Source organism: Trachypithecus francoisi, unplaced genomic scaffold, assembly GCF_009764315.1.
Source record: "Trachypithecus francoisi isolate TF-2019V2 unplaced genomic scaffold, Tfra_2.0 Lachesis_group5, whole genome shotgun sequence".
Taxonomy (NCBI): Eukaryota; Metazoa; Chordata; class Mammalia; order Primates; family Cercopithecidae; genus Trachypithecus; species Trachypithecus francoisi.
In genome coordinates, this window is record NW_022681470.1 from 81,142,697 (window position 1) to 81,156,836 (window position 14,140).

Genomic DNA, 14,140 nt, shown 5'->3' on the forward strand with positions numbered 1-14,140 from the left:
TTAGAATGGGTGGAGGAAGCTTGAATTCAGAGAGGATTTCCCAGAGACCCATAAGCAAAAGTAGCTTAACTGAGCTCAGTGGGTGCCCCAGAATGGGCCAGAGAGAATGACACTAAAAAGTCGTCGAACAAATGAGCAAATGAATACAGGAATGCCCATCTTCCATAGGCACAAACGCGGTGAACGTTCCCTGAGAGAACTGACAGCCTGGGGTGCAGGGAGAGGAACGGTCCCAACCGCAGACTCGAGAGTGGGGAGGCTGGTAAAAGACCCTCTTTCCTTCTGTTGTGTGAGGAAAAAGCAGGGAAGGGACTGCAAGGCCAGCCTCTCCCAGGAGCTGCGGTTCTCAGCCCCGGGATCCAGCACTGCAGGAAAGTGCAAGGGAGGCCCCACAGCCCGGGCTGGAGACGCGCTCAGGCCTGGGTAGGCACTCCTCTCTGTAGTGGCCACACTCGTCTCCAGCAAATGCTTCAGTATCTATACCCTTCCCAGTGCTCACCCCTCTTTTTAAAAATGTACTTTGTTTTTTTAAAAAGAGATTGCTTTGTCACCTATACTGGAGTGCAGTGGTGCTGTCACAGCTTGCTGCAGACTCCACCTCCTGGGCTCAACCCATCCTCCCACCTCAGCCTCCCAAGTAGCTGGGACCACAGGCACACATCAGGACACCTCGCCCAGTGCTCACTATTTACCTTTATTTCTTCCTTATTCCGACACCCCTTGCTTCCAAAGATGAATTTTGGAAGGCTCAAGATGGTGAGACGGACCCCATATGCACTCCACTCACCCCTGCAGCTTCCCTCTGTCCTCACTGCCCCTCAGCCACAACTCTCTCTCCTTGCCCCTCACCAGCCGGCACCCTTGGCAACCTTGGCACCCTTTCCAGGACAATACTGCCAAATGTGGCCAAGGTCTGGCACACCATGTACCAATCGAGACTCCACTTCCCTTGGGTTTCAGTTTCCACTCTTATAAAATCAGCAAATGAAAAGAGCAAACACTTGGAGACACTGTTCTCAATGCTTTGCATATTTTTTTCCATTTAATTCTCAGCACCATGAGACAGTCTGTTATTATTAAACCTATGTTATATATGAGGAAACTGAAGCACAGAGGGAGTAGTCTCCCCAGGTCACAGTCGGGATTTGAACTCCATGTTCTGGCTCTAGTGTTTCTCAACCATTTGGGGTGGGAGTGGGAGAGAAACAGACTGCTCTCTCTAGAAAATAGCATGTGTTTGCATGTATGCCAAATTTGCACAAAACATTTGGGGTTCCAGGTCAATAAAGCCCATCCATGGACCCCCGGTTTCCCTTCTCTCACATGATCCTAACAACCTGCCGAGGATACGCCTCATCAGTATCCTTCTTCCACAGCTGAGAACACACAGGCTCAGAGAAATTAAGAAGTGTATCTGAGCTCACACAACCTTAAGTGGCCAGATAAGGACCAAAATCCAGGTCCTCTGGCCAGGCGTGGTGGCTCATGCATGTAATCCCAGCTCTTTGGGTGGCCAAGGTGGGTGGATCACCTGAGGTCAGGAGTTCGAGACCAGACTGGTCAACATGGTGAAATCTTGTCTCTACCAAAAATACAAAAATTAACTGGGCATGGTGATGGACGCCTGTAATCCCAGATACTCAGGAGGCTGAGGCAGGAGAATTGCTTGAACCTGGGAGGCAGAGGTTGCAGTGAGCCAAGATGGTGCCATCACACTCCAACCTGGGTGACAGAGTGAGACTCTATCTCAAAAAATAAAATAAAATAAAATAAAATTCAGGTCTTCTAACCACAATCCAGTGCCCCTCTCCCCACCCACCTCTGGTTTGGCCTCTTAGATCTGTCCGGGATGTCTTTCCACTATACTCCTTTCTGGTTTGAGAACCACCTGAGGGCTCAACGTGGCTGTGGGGTGCTCCATGGAGCCATTTGGCCTGTGCCCAGCAGCAACGGGGACAGCCAGCAAAGGTGCCCCTGCCCCTGCCAGCCTGCTACCTACTTGGGACCTTTCTCTTTTCTTTCTTTTTTTTTTTTTTCTTTTTGAGACAGAGTCTCGCCCTGTTGCCCAGGCTGGAGTGAATGACATAATCTCAGCTCACTGCAACCCCCACCTCCTGGGTTCAAGTGATTCTAGGAGAGGCTGAGGCAGGAGGATCACATGAGACCAGAAGTTTGAGACTAGCCTGGGCAACAGAACAAGACACCTCTACAAAATAAAAGGTTTTTAATTAGCTGGGCATGATGGTATGTGCTTGTAATCCTAGCTACAAGGTGAGGTGGGAGGATCACTTGAGCCCGGGAGGTCAAGGCTGCAGTGAGCTATGATTGCACCACTGCACTCTAGTCTGGGTGACAGACTGAGAACCTGTCTCAAAAAAATAAAAAATAAAAATAAGGATAAAGAAATTAAGACCAGATGTAGGGGAGATTTGTGGAGGAAGGGGACAGGAGGCCCCTGAAATCCCATCGTGTAGGCAGCCCCTGCTTGGCTAAGCATGAGGCTCATGGGGCACCCAGGTGGGCTTTTTCTGGAGACGAAGCAAGGCAGAAAACCCCTCCATCTTCTGTCCCCAGCCTCTCAGGTCTGTGCCTTCCAGGACAGAAGCATGGCTGGGTATGGGGGCATGGCTGGGTATGGGAGCAGCCTGGATATAGGGATGGCTGGTCTGTCAAGCCCATGGTCAGGACCTTAACGGGGCAGCTTAGGAACCTCTGGGCAGGGCCTCATCTGCTGCCTTTAGTAATAAATGTGGCCAGCAACAGCCAGGCCCTGCTAGCGGCAGATGTCACTGGTAGCCACCTTCCTTCTCTGCAGACACCATCTGTCCCATGGATGAGCAGAGTCCCCTGGGGACCCAGCTCTGACACTTGTCCTTGGTCATGTCCAGGGTGCTGGACAGACTGAGGCAGGTGTCAGGCTCCTGGGATGAGAAAGGCAGATGAGAGATGGGAGTAGGAGCTTTACAGTGACTTAGGCAGAATTGCTTAGTATTTACATATGCCTCACCTCATTCCACAGAGAATCTAAGGCCTGACCAAAAGAGAGAGAGAGAGAGAATACAATAACACCATGTACTGTAAAGAAAAACAGTCAGTTCTAAAAGAAAAACAATCCAGCAAAAAGGGAATGTCAAAACCTGGAGAGGGGAAAAAATAAAAGGCATACATGCTGTCAAAAGCACCTTAGGGGCTACAGATGGGCCCTGTAGTTAGTGTTGACACCCAACAGCTGTAAAAGAATCTCATTGTGCCCCCACAGGAGCACAGAGAAGGTTTGATTCTAGATTTTTTCTGTGCCATTTTATCTATATCCTCATGCACAAGTTCTATACTGTTTTAATTGCTGTAGCTTTGTATGTGTTTAAACATCTAATAGAGGTAGACTTCCTTCTCTGTTAGATTTTTTTCTAGCTATGCTCCATATTTAATTTTTAAATAAACTTATCAGAATCAGCTAAGTTCAAAAAAATATTTAATCTTATTACTTTATTTATTTATTTATTTATTTATGTATTGAGATGGGGTCTTGCTCTGTCACCCAGGCTGGAGTACAGCGGTACAATCATAGCTCACTGCAGCCTTGACCTCCCAGGTTCAAAGTGGTTCTCCTGCCTCAGCCTCCCGAGTAGCTGGGACTATAGGAGCATGACACCACAGCTGGCTCATTTTTTAAAATAATTTTTATAGAGACAGGATCTCACAATATAGTGAGATTTCAGGTTGGTCTTGAAATCCTGAGGGCTCAAGAAATCCTCTGGCCCTGGCCTCCCAAGTGCTAGAATTACAGGCATGAGCCACTGTACCTAGCCTTATTGCTATTTTTATTAGCATTACATTACGTTTATAGGCTAACTTAAGAGGACATGGCATTTTTATGATAATGAGTTTTTGCAGTCAAGAACGTAGGCCGGTTTTTTTAAATGGGGTAAATGATTGTCCAAGCAACTCCAGGCAGGCTCCCGTGCACACCTGGAGTCAGTGAAGAAGGTGAACAGCTGACAGGAGCAGCCCCCCAGTCGGAGGAGCCCTGCACACTGTTGGAAACAGACAGCTTGTGTCTGGAGTCTTCTGTGATCCAAGGAGGAAGCGTGGCTGAGTCCATCCCAGAAAAGGGTCTGGATCTGTGAGTTGGGGGCAATTGTCTGGATTCTAGCACTGGAAGTGGTTCACGTACAGGTGCAACCTGAAGGGAGCAGTGCCCCGCAGTCACAGGACACAGCCACATGGAGCCAAGCCACGCTCTCAGAGAAGGAGCCAGGGAAGAAACACCCTAACTGCACTCCTCCCTTCTTCTGGCCCCCAGCAGCCATAGGCCCTGGGCCCCCAGTGAGATCCCCATAGAGGTCAGCTCCCAAGCAGCAGGATGGACAGTGTAGACTGGACATGAAGAGGCAGCTGGAATGTAGGCACTCAGCTCCAGCTCACCACGGTTCAGGCACTCAAGTTCCCAAGACAATAGTTTCTGCTCTGAGATAAATGGAGTAACTAAGGATCAAAAGGTTATCAACAGGAACCAAGCATAAACAGATTTTTTTTTCTTAAGACAGAGTCTCACTCTGTCCCCCAGGCTGGAATGCAGTGGTGCCATTTGGGGTCACTGCAACCTCCACCTCCCAGGTTCCAGCGATTCTCATGCCTCAGCCTCTCGAGTAGCTGGGACTACAGGAGCATGCCACCACGCCTGGCTAATTTTGTATTTTTAGTAAAGATGAGGTTTCACCATGTTGACCAGGCTAGTCTCAAACTCCTGACCTCATGTGATCTGCCCACCTCGGCCTCCCAAAGTGATGGGATTACAGGCGTGAGCCACCACACCTGGCCCGTAAACAGATTTTGTACCTGAACAGGAAGGCTAAGAGCTTGTAACAACTGAACATTCCCCCAGGAGAGGAAGGCAGGAGTTTTGCTTGTGCCAAGTGCACTCTTCAGACAGTCCTCTGAGGTACACCAAGGTGTAAGTAGCCATCTCACCCTCCCCTCTGCCAAAATTTTTGTGACTGGAGAGCAGAGTTCCCCTCAAAAAAAAAAAAAAAAAAAAAAATGAGCACAAGGAAAATACTATTTGCAGATACATAATGTTAAAACCTATAGATCTTTCTTTTTCTAGTCCCATCCATATGGCAACATTCCAGGAGAGGCCTCCATCACTGGAAGGCACCCTCCGGGGCTTTCCTCGAGCTAAAAACAGTTTAAGCCAAACGTGATTTATAGCATCTGAGTTAAACTCGTGGTCCCACCCTTCTCAAACTAGCTGGCTTATTTTATCTGGACCAGGATATAACAGCTCTAAACAGGCTTTGCCAGGAGGAGACGCCATGGACTTCAGCAAGGGCACCTGACCAGGAACAAATCACTGTAGAATGATCCGAAAGAGAAGGGTTTTCATAAATTATTTTACATAAGGTAGATTCTGACCTTGATAGGGACAGCCAAGGATCTGGACCCTCAGCTGGGAAAGACGGGACTAAGTCCACAACTGCTGAGGTTGTAGAACAGGTTTCTTGTGGGGAGGAACCCTCTTGTGGACATGGGCCATCCAGGTGGAGTGAAAGAACACCGTGCAGCCTGGACGCTGAATGAAACACCATTGAGTCACCTCTGTTTGAAATGCTTGTTCCCTGGTGCTGTAAAGAAACAGCACTTGAACATAAATTTAATTTACCCAGCAAGGCCATTTTTATACTTTCTGCAGAAAGGGTACACTCGCCAGGAGTTTTGCCAGGAGAGTACACCGAACAAAGGAGACAGGGTCATTTATAACCTGACACGTCCACCGTACTGCTGTGTCCGGTTTCCATTGCCTGGAACGGTTCCTCACATTCTGTATTTGTCCCGATTGGCTAGCCACTCAGAACTCTTTAAAAGAGCCAAAGGCAGAGAACAAAGGAAGAAGTAAGTAACTTGTGGAATGCTGAGAAAGGTAAAAACACCTTTAAATAAGGAAGAGGAACAGGCTATGACCTAATGCTTGCTTGGACCAGTATAATAAGCATGTCAGGGAAAAGGCTAAATTGTGGGAGCTAAGAACATAAAGTACACTGATTTCTTTATCATGGCTAGCAGATATTTAAGAATGTTAGTACAAGTCTTTGAATAAAGTTTGCTTCTAAGAGAAGTTACTATTTATTCCTAATTAAATGGGGAGGAAGGTCTTTGAAGAGGAAGCTTTATGTTTTACACCTCTCAAGGGCAAAAGTCCCCAAGACAATGTCCATTTTGAATTCAATTAGGTGAATTCACAATTGACACCAGCCTCTTTGCAGAGGAGACTGTTTTGGTTATACATCAAAAGCCTGTGCTTTGCCGATAGACCTGACAGCCACTAATTAGCTAGGACCTTTGGGTGATCCACTCTATCTCCTTAAACCTCAGTTTCCTCAACTATGAAATAGGATGAAAATAGTACCTACCTTGAACTGTTCTGTGACAACGAAATGAGATAACATGATAATGCACACAAGGCTTTTAGATCGGGACCTGGTACATCTAAGCCTTTGTGTAATCATTGTGTAGATCGTGTCACTGAGATGCTTACATGAGAGAGGAAAGAAGTCAGTTGGGTAAGGGAGCTTCCCAACTTGGTTCAAAATATTTTGCTGATTGGGGTGAGGGAAAGAGTGAAGGAATCAGAAGTAAAAAAAAGTGGGATTTCAAATGCTTCCCACCTTTTTAGAAATCAAGACATTCTTTAGTGGCCTCTAAGTCTCCTTCAACTCCAGAATTTGGAAAACTTACGAAAAATTTTTTGAATCTTTGGCTGTAAAATGTGTGTGTGTGTGTGTGTGTGTGTGTTTGTGTGTTTTTTTTTTTTTTTTTTTGAGACAGAGTCTTGCTCTTGTTGCCCAGACTGGAATGCAATGGTGCGATCTCGGTTCACTGCAGCCTCCGCTTCCTGGGTTCAAGTGATTCCCCTGCCTCAGCCTCCTGAATAGCTGAGATTATAGGTGCATACCACTATGCCCGACTAATTTTTGTATTTTTAGTAGAGATGGAGTTTCACCATGTTGGCCAGGCTGGTCTCGAACTCCTGACCTCAGGCTATCTGCCCGCATTGGCCTCCCAAAGTGCTGGGATTAGAGGCATGAGCCACCATGCCTGGCCTCTTTTATCTTTTTTCTTTTCTTTTCTTTTTCCTTTTCTTTCCTTTTCTTTCCTTTTCTTTCCTTTTCTTTTCTTTTCTTTTCTTTTCTTTTCTTTTCTTTTCTTTTCTTTTCGGGGGGCACAGAGTCTTATTCTGTTGCCCAGGCTGGAGTGCAGGGGCACAATCTTGGCTCACTGCAGCCTCTACCTCCTGGGTTTAAGCAGTTCTCCTGCCTCAGCCTCCCGAGTAGCTGGGTTTGCAGACGTGAGCCACAAGGCTACCAACTGACTGACTGAGGGGATGTGTCTCCACTTAACAGAGATCTGTCATTAGCGTATGTAGCCCTCAAAGAGCTGTAAGCAGCCGTGTCTACATGCTAACAGGACAAGCTAGGTCAGGAACTCTCGGCATGCTAAGTCATCCACTAGAATTCAAAGAATTCAGTGAGCGTCACCTGGGCCTGGTGGCTCACGCCTGTAATCCCACCACTTCGGGAGGCCAAGACAGGCGATCACCTGAGGTCAGGAGTTCAAGATCAGCCTGGCCAACATGGCGAAACCCCGTCTCTACTAAAAATACAAAAAATTAGCCAGGCGTGGTGGCAGGTGCCTGTAATCCCAGCTACTTGGGAGGCTTAGGCAGGAGAATCACTTGAACCCAGGAGGTGGAGGTTGCAGTGAGCCAAGATGACACTACTGCACTCCAGCCTGGATGACAAGAGCAAGAGTCTGTCTCAAAAAACAAAACAAAACCAAAGAACTCAGTGAACTTCAATAACATATTACATATATAACATTATATATACATATATATATATATATATTTTTTTTTTTTTTTTTTTTGAGAGAGGGTCTTGCTCTTCTCTCACCCAGGATGAGTGCAGTGGCATGATCACATCTTACTGCAGCCTCCACCTCCTGAGCTGGGAGCACAGGCGTCCACCACCACACCTGGCAAATTTTTGTATTTTTTGTCAAGACGAAGTTTTACCATGTTGCCAAGACCGGTCTTGAACTCCAGTGCTCGAACAATTCACTGACCTTGGTCTCCCAAAGTGTTGGGATTATAGGCGTGAGCCACTGTACCTAGTCTTCAATTACATTTTTAATAAACCTGTCAATTGGCGAATATAAATCCAACAGTGAATTAAACTCCTTTGAGGCTACTTCCCATTATTGTCATGGGAAACTGTAGGAAACTGCACATTCCTTAAGAATGGAGTAAACTTCCTCATCCTCTTCCCAGGCCCCCTCCCCTTTGTGTTTGGTAGTGAAGATGACCCCTCCCTGAAACCATCTGGGTGCTGTTGCTGGCATCAGCTTGCTTCTAACTGCGTGAAATGATTGTGATGCCTGCTGTGCTGAGAACCTAGCACTGGCACCAAATGGGCGCCGAGTGCTTACACACCTGCTCGCATTATGCCTCACACTTATCCACGTCATGGAGGAGGGTTCTGGGGCTCAGAGAGGGACCAGGCTGCCTGGCCAGCTGCCCACCTCGTTGTGCCCATCCTTGTCTACCCCTTGAAGTAACCTCTGCCCTCCGCACAGAAACCCTTGGGGACAGTCCAGCCTTCTACCTCTGACTCAGGGCTTTTCCATCTGCACTGCTCCCTACTTACTTCCTGTGGTTGTACTCCCTGCCGGAGCCTCTTTTCCTGGCTCAGATCCTCCTCCTAGGAGGCATGCAATGTTTGTCCCCTTCCCATCTAGCACTATGTTTTCTTTCTCTCATTCAAACTCCCCTTTATATATTTGTTTGTTTATTTATTTAGAGATGAGGGTCTCCCTCTCTTGCCCAGGCTAGAGTACAATGGTGCAATCATGGCTCACTGCAGCCTTGAAATCCTGGGCTCAAGGGATCCTCCTGCCACAGCCTCTCAAGTATTAATATTATAGCTGGGACTCCAGGTGCACCCCACCACGCCCAGCCCAAACTCCCATTCAAAGCCTGTGTACCCAGAAGCCTCTGCAACTGCGCTGGTTTCATTGTCTCACTGCAGAGCATCTGCAGCGAATCAGGTGCAGGGCTGGGCTCTGAGGGCACAGTTCAGCCACCAGAGTTCTGGGTCTTTCAGGGAATGAAATTTCCCATCTCTGCCCAACCACAACGCAGCAAAAACATTTCTCCCTTTGCATTTCCCTCAAAATACTAGGTTGGTGCAAAAATCGCAATTACTTTTACACCAAACTAATAACACCCAAGCCCTCTGACCCAACCCTCAGATGGGGGACCGCCTGAAACTTCACTCTGTCTATTCATAGATTGTCTTAGGCTTTAAGCCCCTGAAGGTGGAGACAAGATTTTTAATATCCTCCTGGTTCTGAGACCCTCTGATAAGAGCTCCTTGTATTATGTTCACAGGTGACTGCTGGCTGCTGGCAGCCATTGCCTCCCTCACCTTGAATGAAGAAATCCTGGCTCGAGTCGTCCCTCTAAACCAGAGCTTCCAGGAAAACTATGCAGGGATCTTTCACTTCCAGGTAACTTAATGGCTGGTTCAAGTGGTTCCTCAACAGGTCCAGGAGGCTAGAACAGTCTCCTGGCTTGGCTGGGTTCTTCAGTCCCTGGTGTTTGCAGACTCCCAAGACCAATGCTGTTCTACAAAGGACATTGGGTGAGAGCAGGAAGCTTCCTGGCTTACCCATGGCCAGGATGTGGGGCCCTGCCGGGATGGCCCTGGGGGGTTGCTTGGGACCTGCAAAAGGGAGGTAGAACAAGGTGTTCAGGAAATAATTCCCAAGTTAAAAAAAAAATGTATTATTTGATGTTTGAGACAAAACGTTAAAGTTCTCCTCCTTTTACACTGGTAAAGGAGAAATAATATTTGAAAAAGCTGGCTGGGCACGGTGGCTCATGCCTGTAATCTCAGCACTTCGGGAGGCCGAGGTGGGCAGATCATTTGAGGTCAGGAGTTCGAGACCAGCCTGGCCAACATGATGAAACCCCGTCTCTACTACAAATATAAAAATCAGGCGTAGTGGTGCATGCCTGTAATCCCAGCTACTTGGGAGACTGAAGCAGGAGAATCACTTTAACCGGGGAGGCAGAGGTTGCAGTGAGCCAAGATAGTGCACTCCAACCTGGGCAACAGAGTGAGACTCCGTCTCAAAAAAAAAAAAAAAAGAAAAGAAAGAAAAAGCCAGCCCAGGTGCGATGGCTCATACCTGTCATCTCAGCACTTTGGGAGGCCAAGGCGGATGGATCGCTTGAGCCCAGGAGTTCGAGACCAGCTGGGGCAACATGGCGAAACCCCGTCTCTACTTGAAAACACAAAAAAATTACCCAAGTGTGGTGGCACGTGCCCTTAATCCCAGCTACTTGGGAGGCTGAGGCAAGAGAATCACTTGCATCCAGGAGGCGGAGGTTGCAGTAAGCCGAGATCGCACCACTGCACTCCAGAGTGGGACTTGGTCTCAAAAAAAAAAAAAAAACCTACAATGCAGGTCAGGATGCTAAAAGGTAGGTGTGGATTTGAAGGGATGGACATGAGCCTGAGGACTTGGCCTGTATAGGAGAGTTAAGGGAGCACCTCCTCCCAGGACGGGCTCATGGAACCTATGCCAGGGGATCAGGGAAAGGGAAGCCAGAGGCAGCTGAGGCTCAGAGTCCCAGTGCTGCCACCAGCTCCTCCTGCAGCCCACCTCTCTTGTTCTGCAGTTCTGGCAATACGGCGAGTGGGTGGAGGTGGTGGTGGACGACAGGCTGCCCACCAAGGACGGGGAGCTGCTCTTTGTGCATTCAGCCGAGGGGAGCGAGTTCTGGAGTGCCCTGCTGGAGAAAGCGTACGCCAAGTAAGTTGTCATGCCTCCCCTGGCCCCATGGCCTGCCCCCAATGCCCTGGATTCCAAAAAATAAGAACTATTCCAGGACTACTTCCAGGAAGTCCTTTTCTATAGAAGGACTTCTTCAGCCAAAATTAGGCTGTAAACGCAAGGGAGATAGTGCATGCAGGGTGCCTGGCCACACTGTATGCTGATAAATGACAGCTATCACCATCTTTAACCAAATGCACAGGAACAAGTTATGGTACTGATTGTGCTGGCCTTGAGAAGGAGCTCTACTTCCTTGACAGGACACATTTGTATCAACTAAAAAAAGCAGAGGTTTTGCCAATGGGCAAAACTATTCATTGCAGAGGTAGGAAACTTGCGCAGAATAGATGATGTCACTGACTAGCAATGGCTTCCCCATCTCCCCACAGCTGCTTCCCACCCAGGTTGCCCACAGTTGAGTTTGTCCAGTGCTCAGGCTGCCCACTCTCAGTAGGAAGCTCCACGCCAGCCCCTCTCCAGAATGGCCCCATGTTGGCTGTGCCACCTGGCTCTTTCCATTAAGTGACCCCACTTTAGAGCAGGAAGCCACTGGACTCCAGCATCCGTAGTCAGGAGCACTAAGCCCTTGCCAACACAGTGCCTGTTTCTCAGGGAGACTGCTTCCATTATTGAATCGTTGTCCTTTTTTAAGCTATCAATGCCAAACAAACCATTAGTAGACCTCCCCTTTCTTGTCAGGATGTAGAAAGAATGAATACAGGAGGTTCATCCAGAAAAATCACTAAGGTCCTTCCAACTTTAAGGTTCTATGAGAATGAGAATCTTTTTTTTTTTTTTTTAAATACAGAGCCTTGCTCTGTTGCCTAGGCTAGAGTACAGTGGCATGATTTTGACTCACTGCAACCTCCACCTTCTGAGTTTCAGCAAATCTCTTGCCTCAGCTTCCCAAGTAGCTGGGACTACATGCACCACCATGCCAGGCTAATTTTTTTGTATTTTTGGTAGAAACAGGGTTTCACCATGTTGGCCAGGCTGGTCTTGAACTCCTGACCTCAAGTGATCCCACCCGCCTGGCCTCCCAGAGTGCTGGGATTACAGACGTGAGCCACTGCGCCCGGCCTTAGATTTTCTTTAAAACACAAAATACCAGGGAAATGGTAACTGTGGACACAATACCTTGCCTTCCTGAGCACCCCGAGCTGGGGACAAGGCCAAGGAGAATGTGAGCAGGGGGTCCCTAGAGCATCCAACCTAGAGGGTACTAGGGGGTGGGTATTTGAGAGATTATAGCATCAGTAGTGTTGAGGGTAGCGGCAGCATCTAACCCCTCTTGTAGGATCAACGGATGCTATGAAGCGCTCTCAGGGGGTGCCACCACTGAGGGCTTCGAAGACTTCACCGGAGGCATTGCTGAGTGGTATGAGTTGAAGAAGCCCCCTCCCAACCTGTTCAAGATCATCCAGAAAGCTCTGCAAAAAGGCTCTCTCCTTGGCTGCTCCATCGACGTAAGTCCAGGCTGCCTTCCCTAGCCTCACCTCATCTGCTCTTGCTGAAGGGAGGCTCCCACAGTGCCCAAGGGAACCCACTGCTCCTGTGTACAACGTAATGCAGCCCTCGTCCACATAGGGGCCAAAGGAAAACCTCCCTCCACCCTCTGAAGGTCCGCTGAAAATCAACTGGCAAAAGGAAGACTAATACAAGAAATGGCATACAAATGTATGAGTGTGCACGGGGGAGAATCACAACAGATTTCCCTACCACGCATTGGAATACAAAGGGTTATATTCCCTTCCTCCTAGGGGAAGGGAGATGGGGACGTGTGGATGATTTTATGGATGTCGTAAATGATTTTTAGGGCAATTCAATGGGCTTAAAGAACATAAATGGTCTGGGATAAAGTCTGTTGGGCCTGCAGAGCAGACAGTGGTTTGTGACAAGTCTGTCTAACCATGTTGACAGACTTGTCTTTCTTCCTGCAATATGAGTTCAGTTCATAACGACTCAAGGAAAGGACCAGAGGTCATTGTTTTCATCTTTGGCAGATCCAGACTTTAGGCAGGTGAGGGAACTTCAGAGAATAGCTCCCTCCGTGCTTTGGGGGAGAGTGGATGGAGAGACAGAAGGAAAGGGGAGGTCAGAGAGATCTTGAGGCTTCTTCAGTTTAGCATTTCAAAGTGCCATCTCTTGGAGGTATCGGTTTCTAAGCCGCAATGTCTACCATTATTGCTCATCACCTGGAAGCCAAGGGTTGCTAGGCAAAGGTCAAGCTGTAATGGATGGGGTGATGGTGCCTCCAGCCTTCTGTCTTCAGCCCACTTCCCACTTTCAGCCTGCTCTGAATCACCCCCACCCCTCTGACCACAGGTTCCCTGGGAGCCCCTGACACCTGCTGCCCCTGACACCTTCCCCTCCATCTGCAGGGCTGTGCAGCCTTCCCCTGCACTCTTGCAGAGCTAATAGGCCTGTGGGAGACTTCAGAAGGAAGAGGAGGAATGATTTCCTCATAATAGCTTTGCTGGCAATGCTCACCAGGGGATGGGAGGTAGGCACTGTGCCCAGGAGCCTTGGAGCAAAGGCTGTGCCCAACCTCTGAGCCCTGTCCCATCCAAGTTCTGGTCTCTGCGGGTGACAGAGATAAGAAGCCCTGGCTTTTGGAGCCAAAATCTCGGTCAGACTCCCTAGGCAGGAATTCTCAAAGTTTATCGGCAGAACACGTTAAGGCAGAAGACCCTTTCTACCCCAGCCCTTCTTCCCAGGCTTAACCTTCATCAGAATAGATGGGGGGAAGGGAGAGACTGTGAGGCGTTCTTAAAACAGAAGCAAATTCTGACTCAGACCGGAATAAACAACCGTCCTAGTATAAACCCTACAGCTGGGCTGGGCCAGACCACGGTGCATGGGCTGGTGGTGGGGCGAGGGGGTGCTCAGTGCCCCTGGGCCACTCAAGTCTGTCTGGGTGTCAGCCCTGGGCCATGGAGGACCCCCACCGGCCCTCTCTCGGCGGTGCGCCCTTTTTCGCCCTCCCCAGCCTGCAGAAATCTGTGGATGCGCTATTCACACGGGAATGCGTGCGCTGGCTCCGCGAGAGGGTTTTCTCTGGTATTCTCGGCGTTCGGCATTTGAACGCGGTAGAAAAGGTTCTCCAAGTGCAAGAAAGCGCAGCCCTGAGCCTCCGGCCCCAGGCCTCGGGCCCTGCGCTAGTGCGTCCCGCGGTCCCGCCCAGCAGTAGGACAGGAACGAGGGAGCGAGGGATTCCGGGAGGAAGGGAGAGCGGGTGTGGCCA

The 14,140-nt window shown here is 48.9% G+C and overlaps 1 protein-coding gene across 1 annotated transcript in view; it reads left to right on the forward strand.

Annotated features, from left to right (window-relative positions):
* The window catches only part of CAPN2 (calpain 2), a 60,944-nt gene that overhangs the window by 21,755 nt on the left and 25,049 nt on the right, over positions 1-14,140 (forward strand). Inside the window, exons 3-5 of the mRNA XM_033197348.1 lie at positions 9,446-9,564; positions 10,742-10,875; positions 12,194-12,362. Coding sequence (XP_033053239.1) covers positions 9,446-9,564; positions 10,742-10,875; positions 12,194-12,362 — 422 coding nt within the window. The remainder of the gene's footprint in view (positions 1-9,445; positions 9,565-10,741; positions 10,876-12,193; positions 12,363-14,140) is intronic.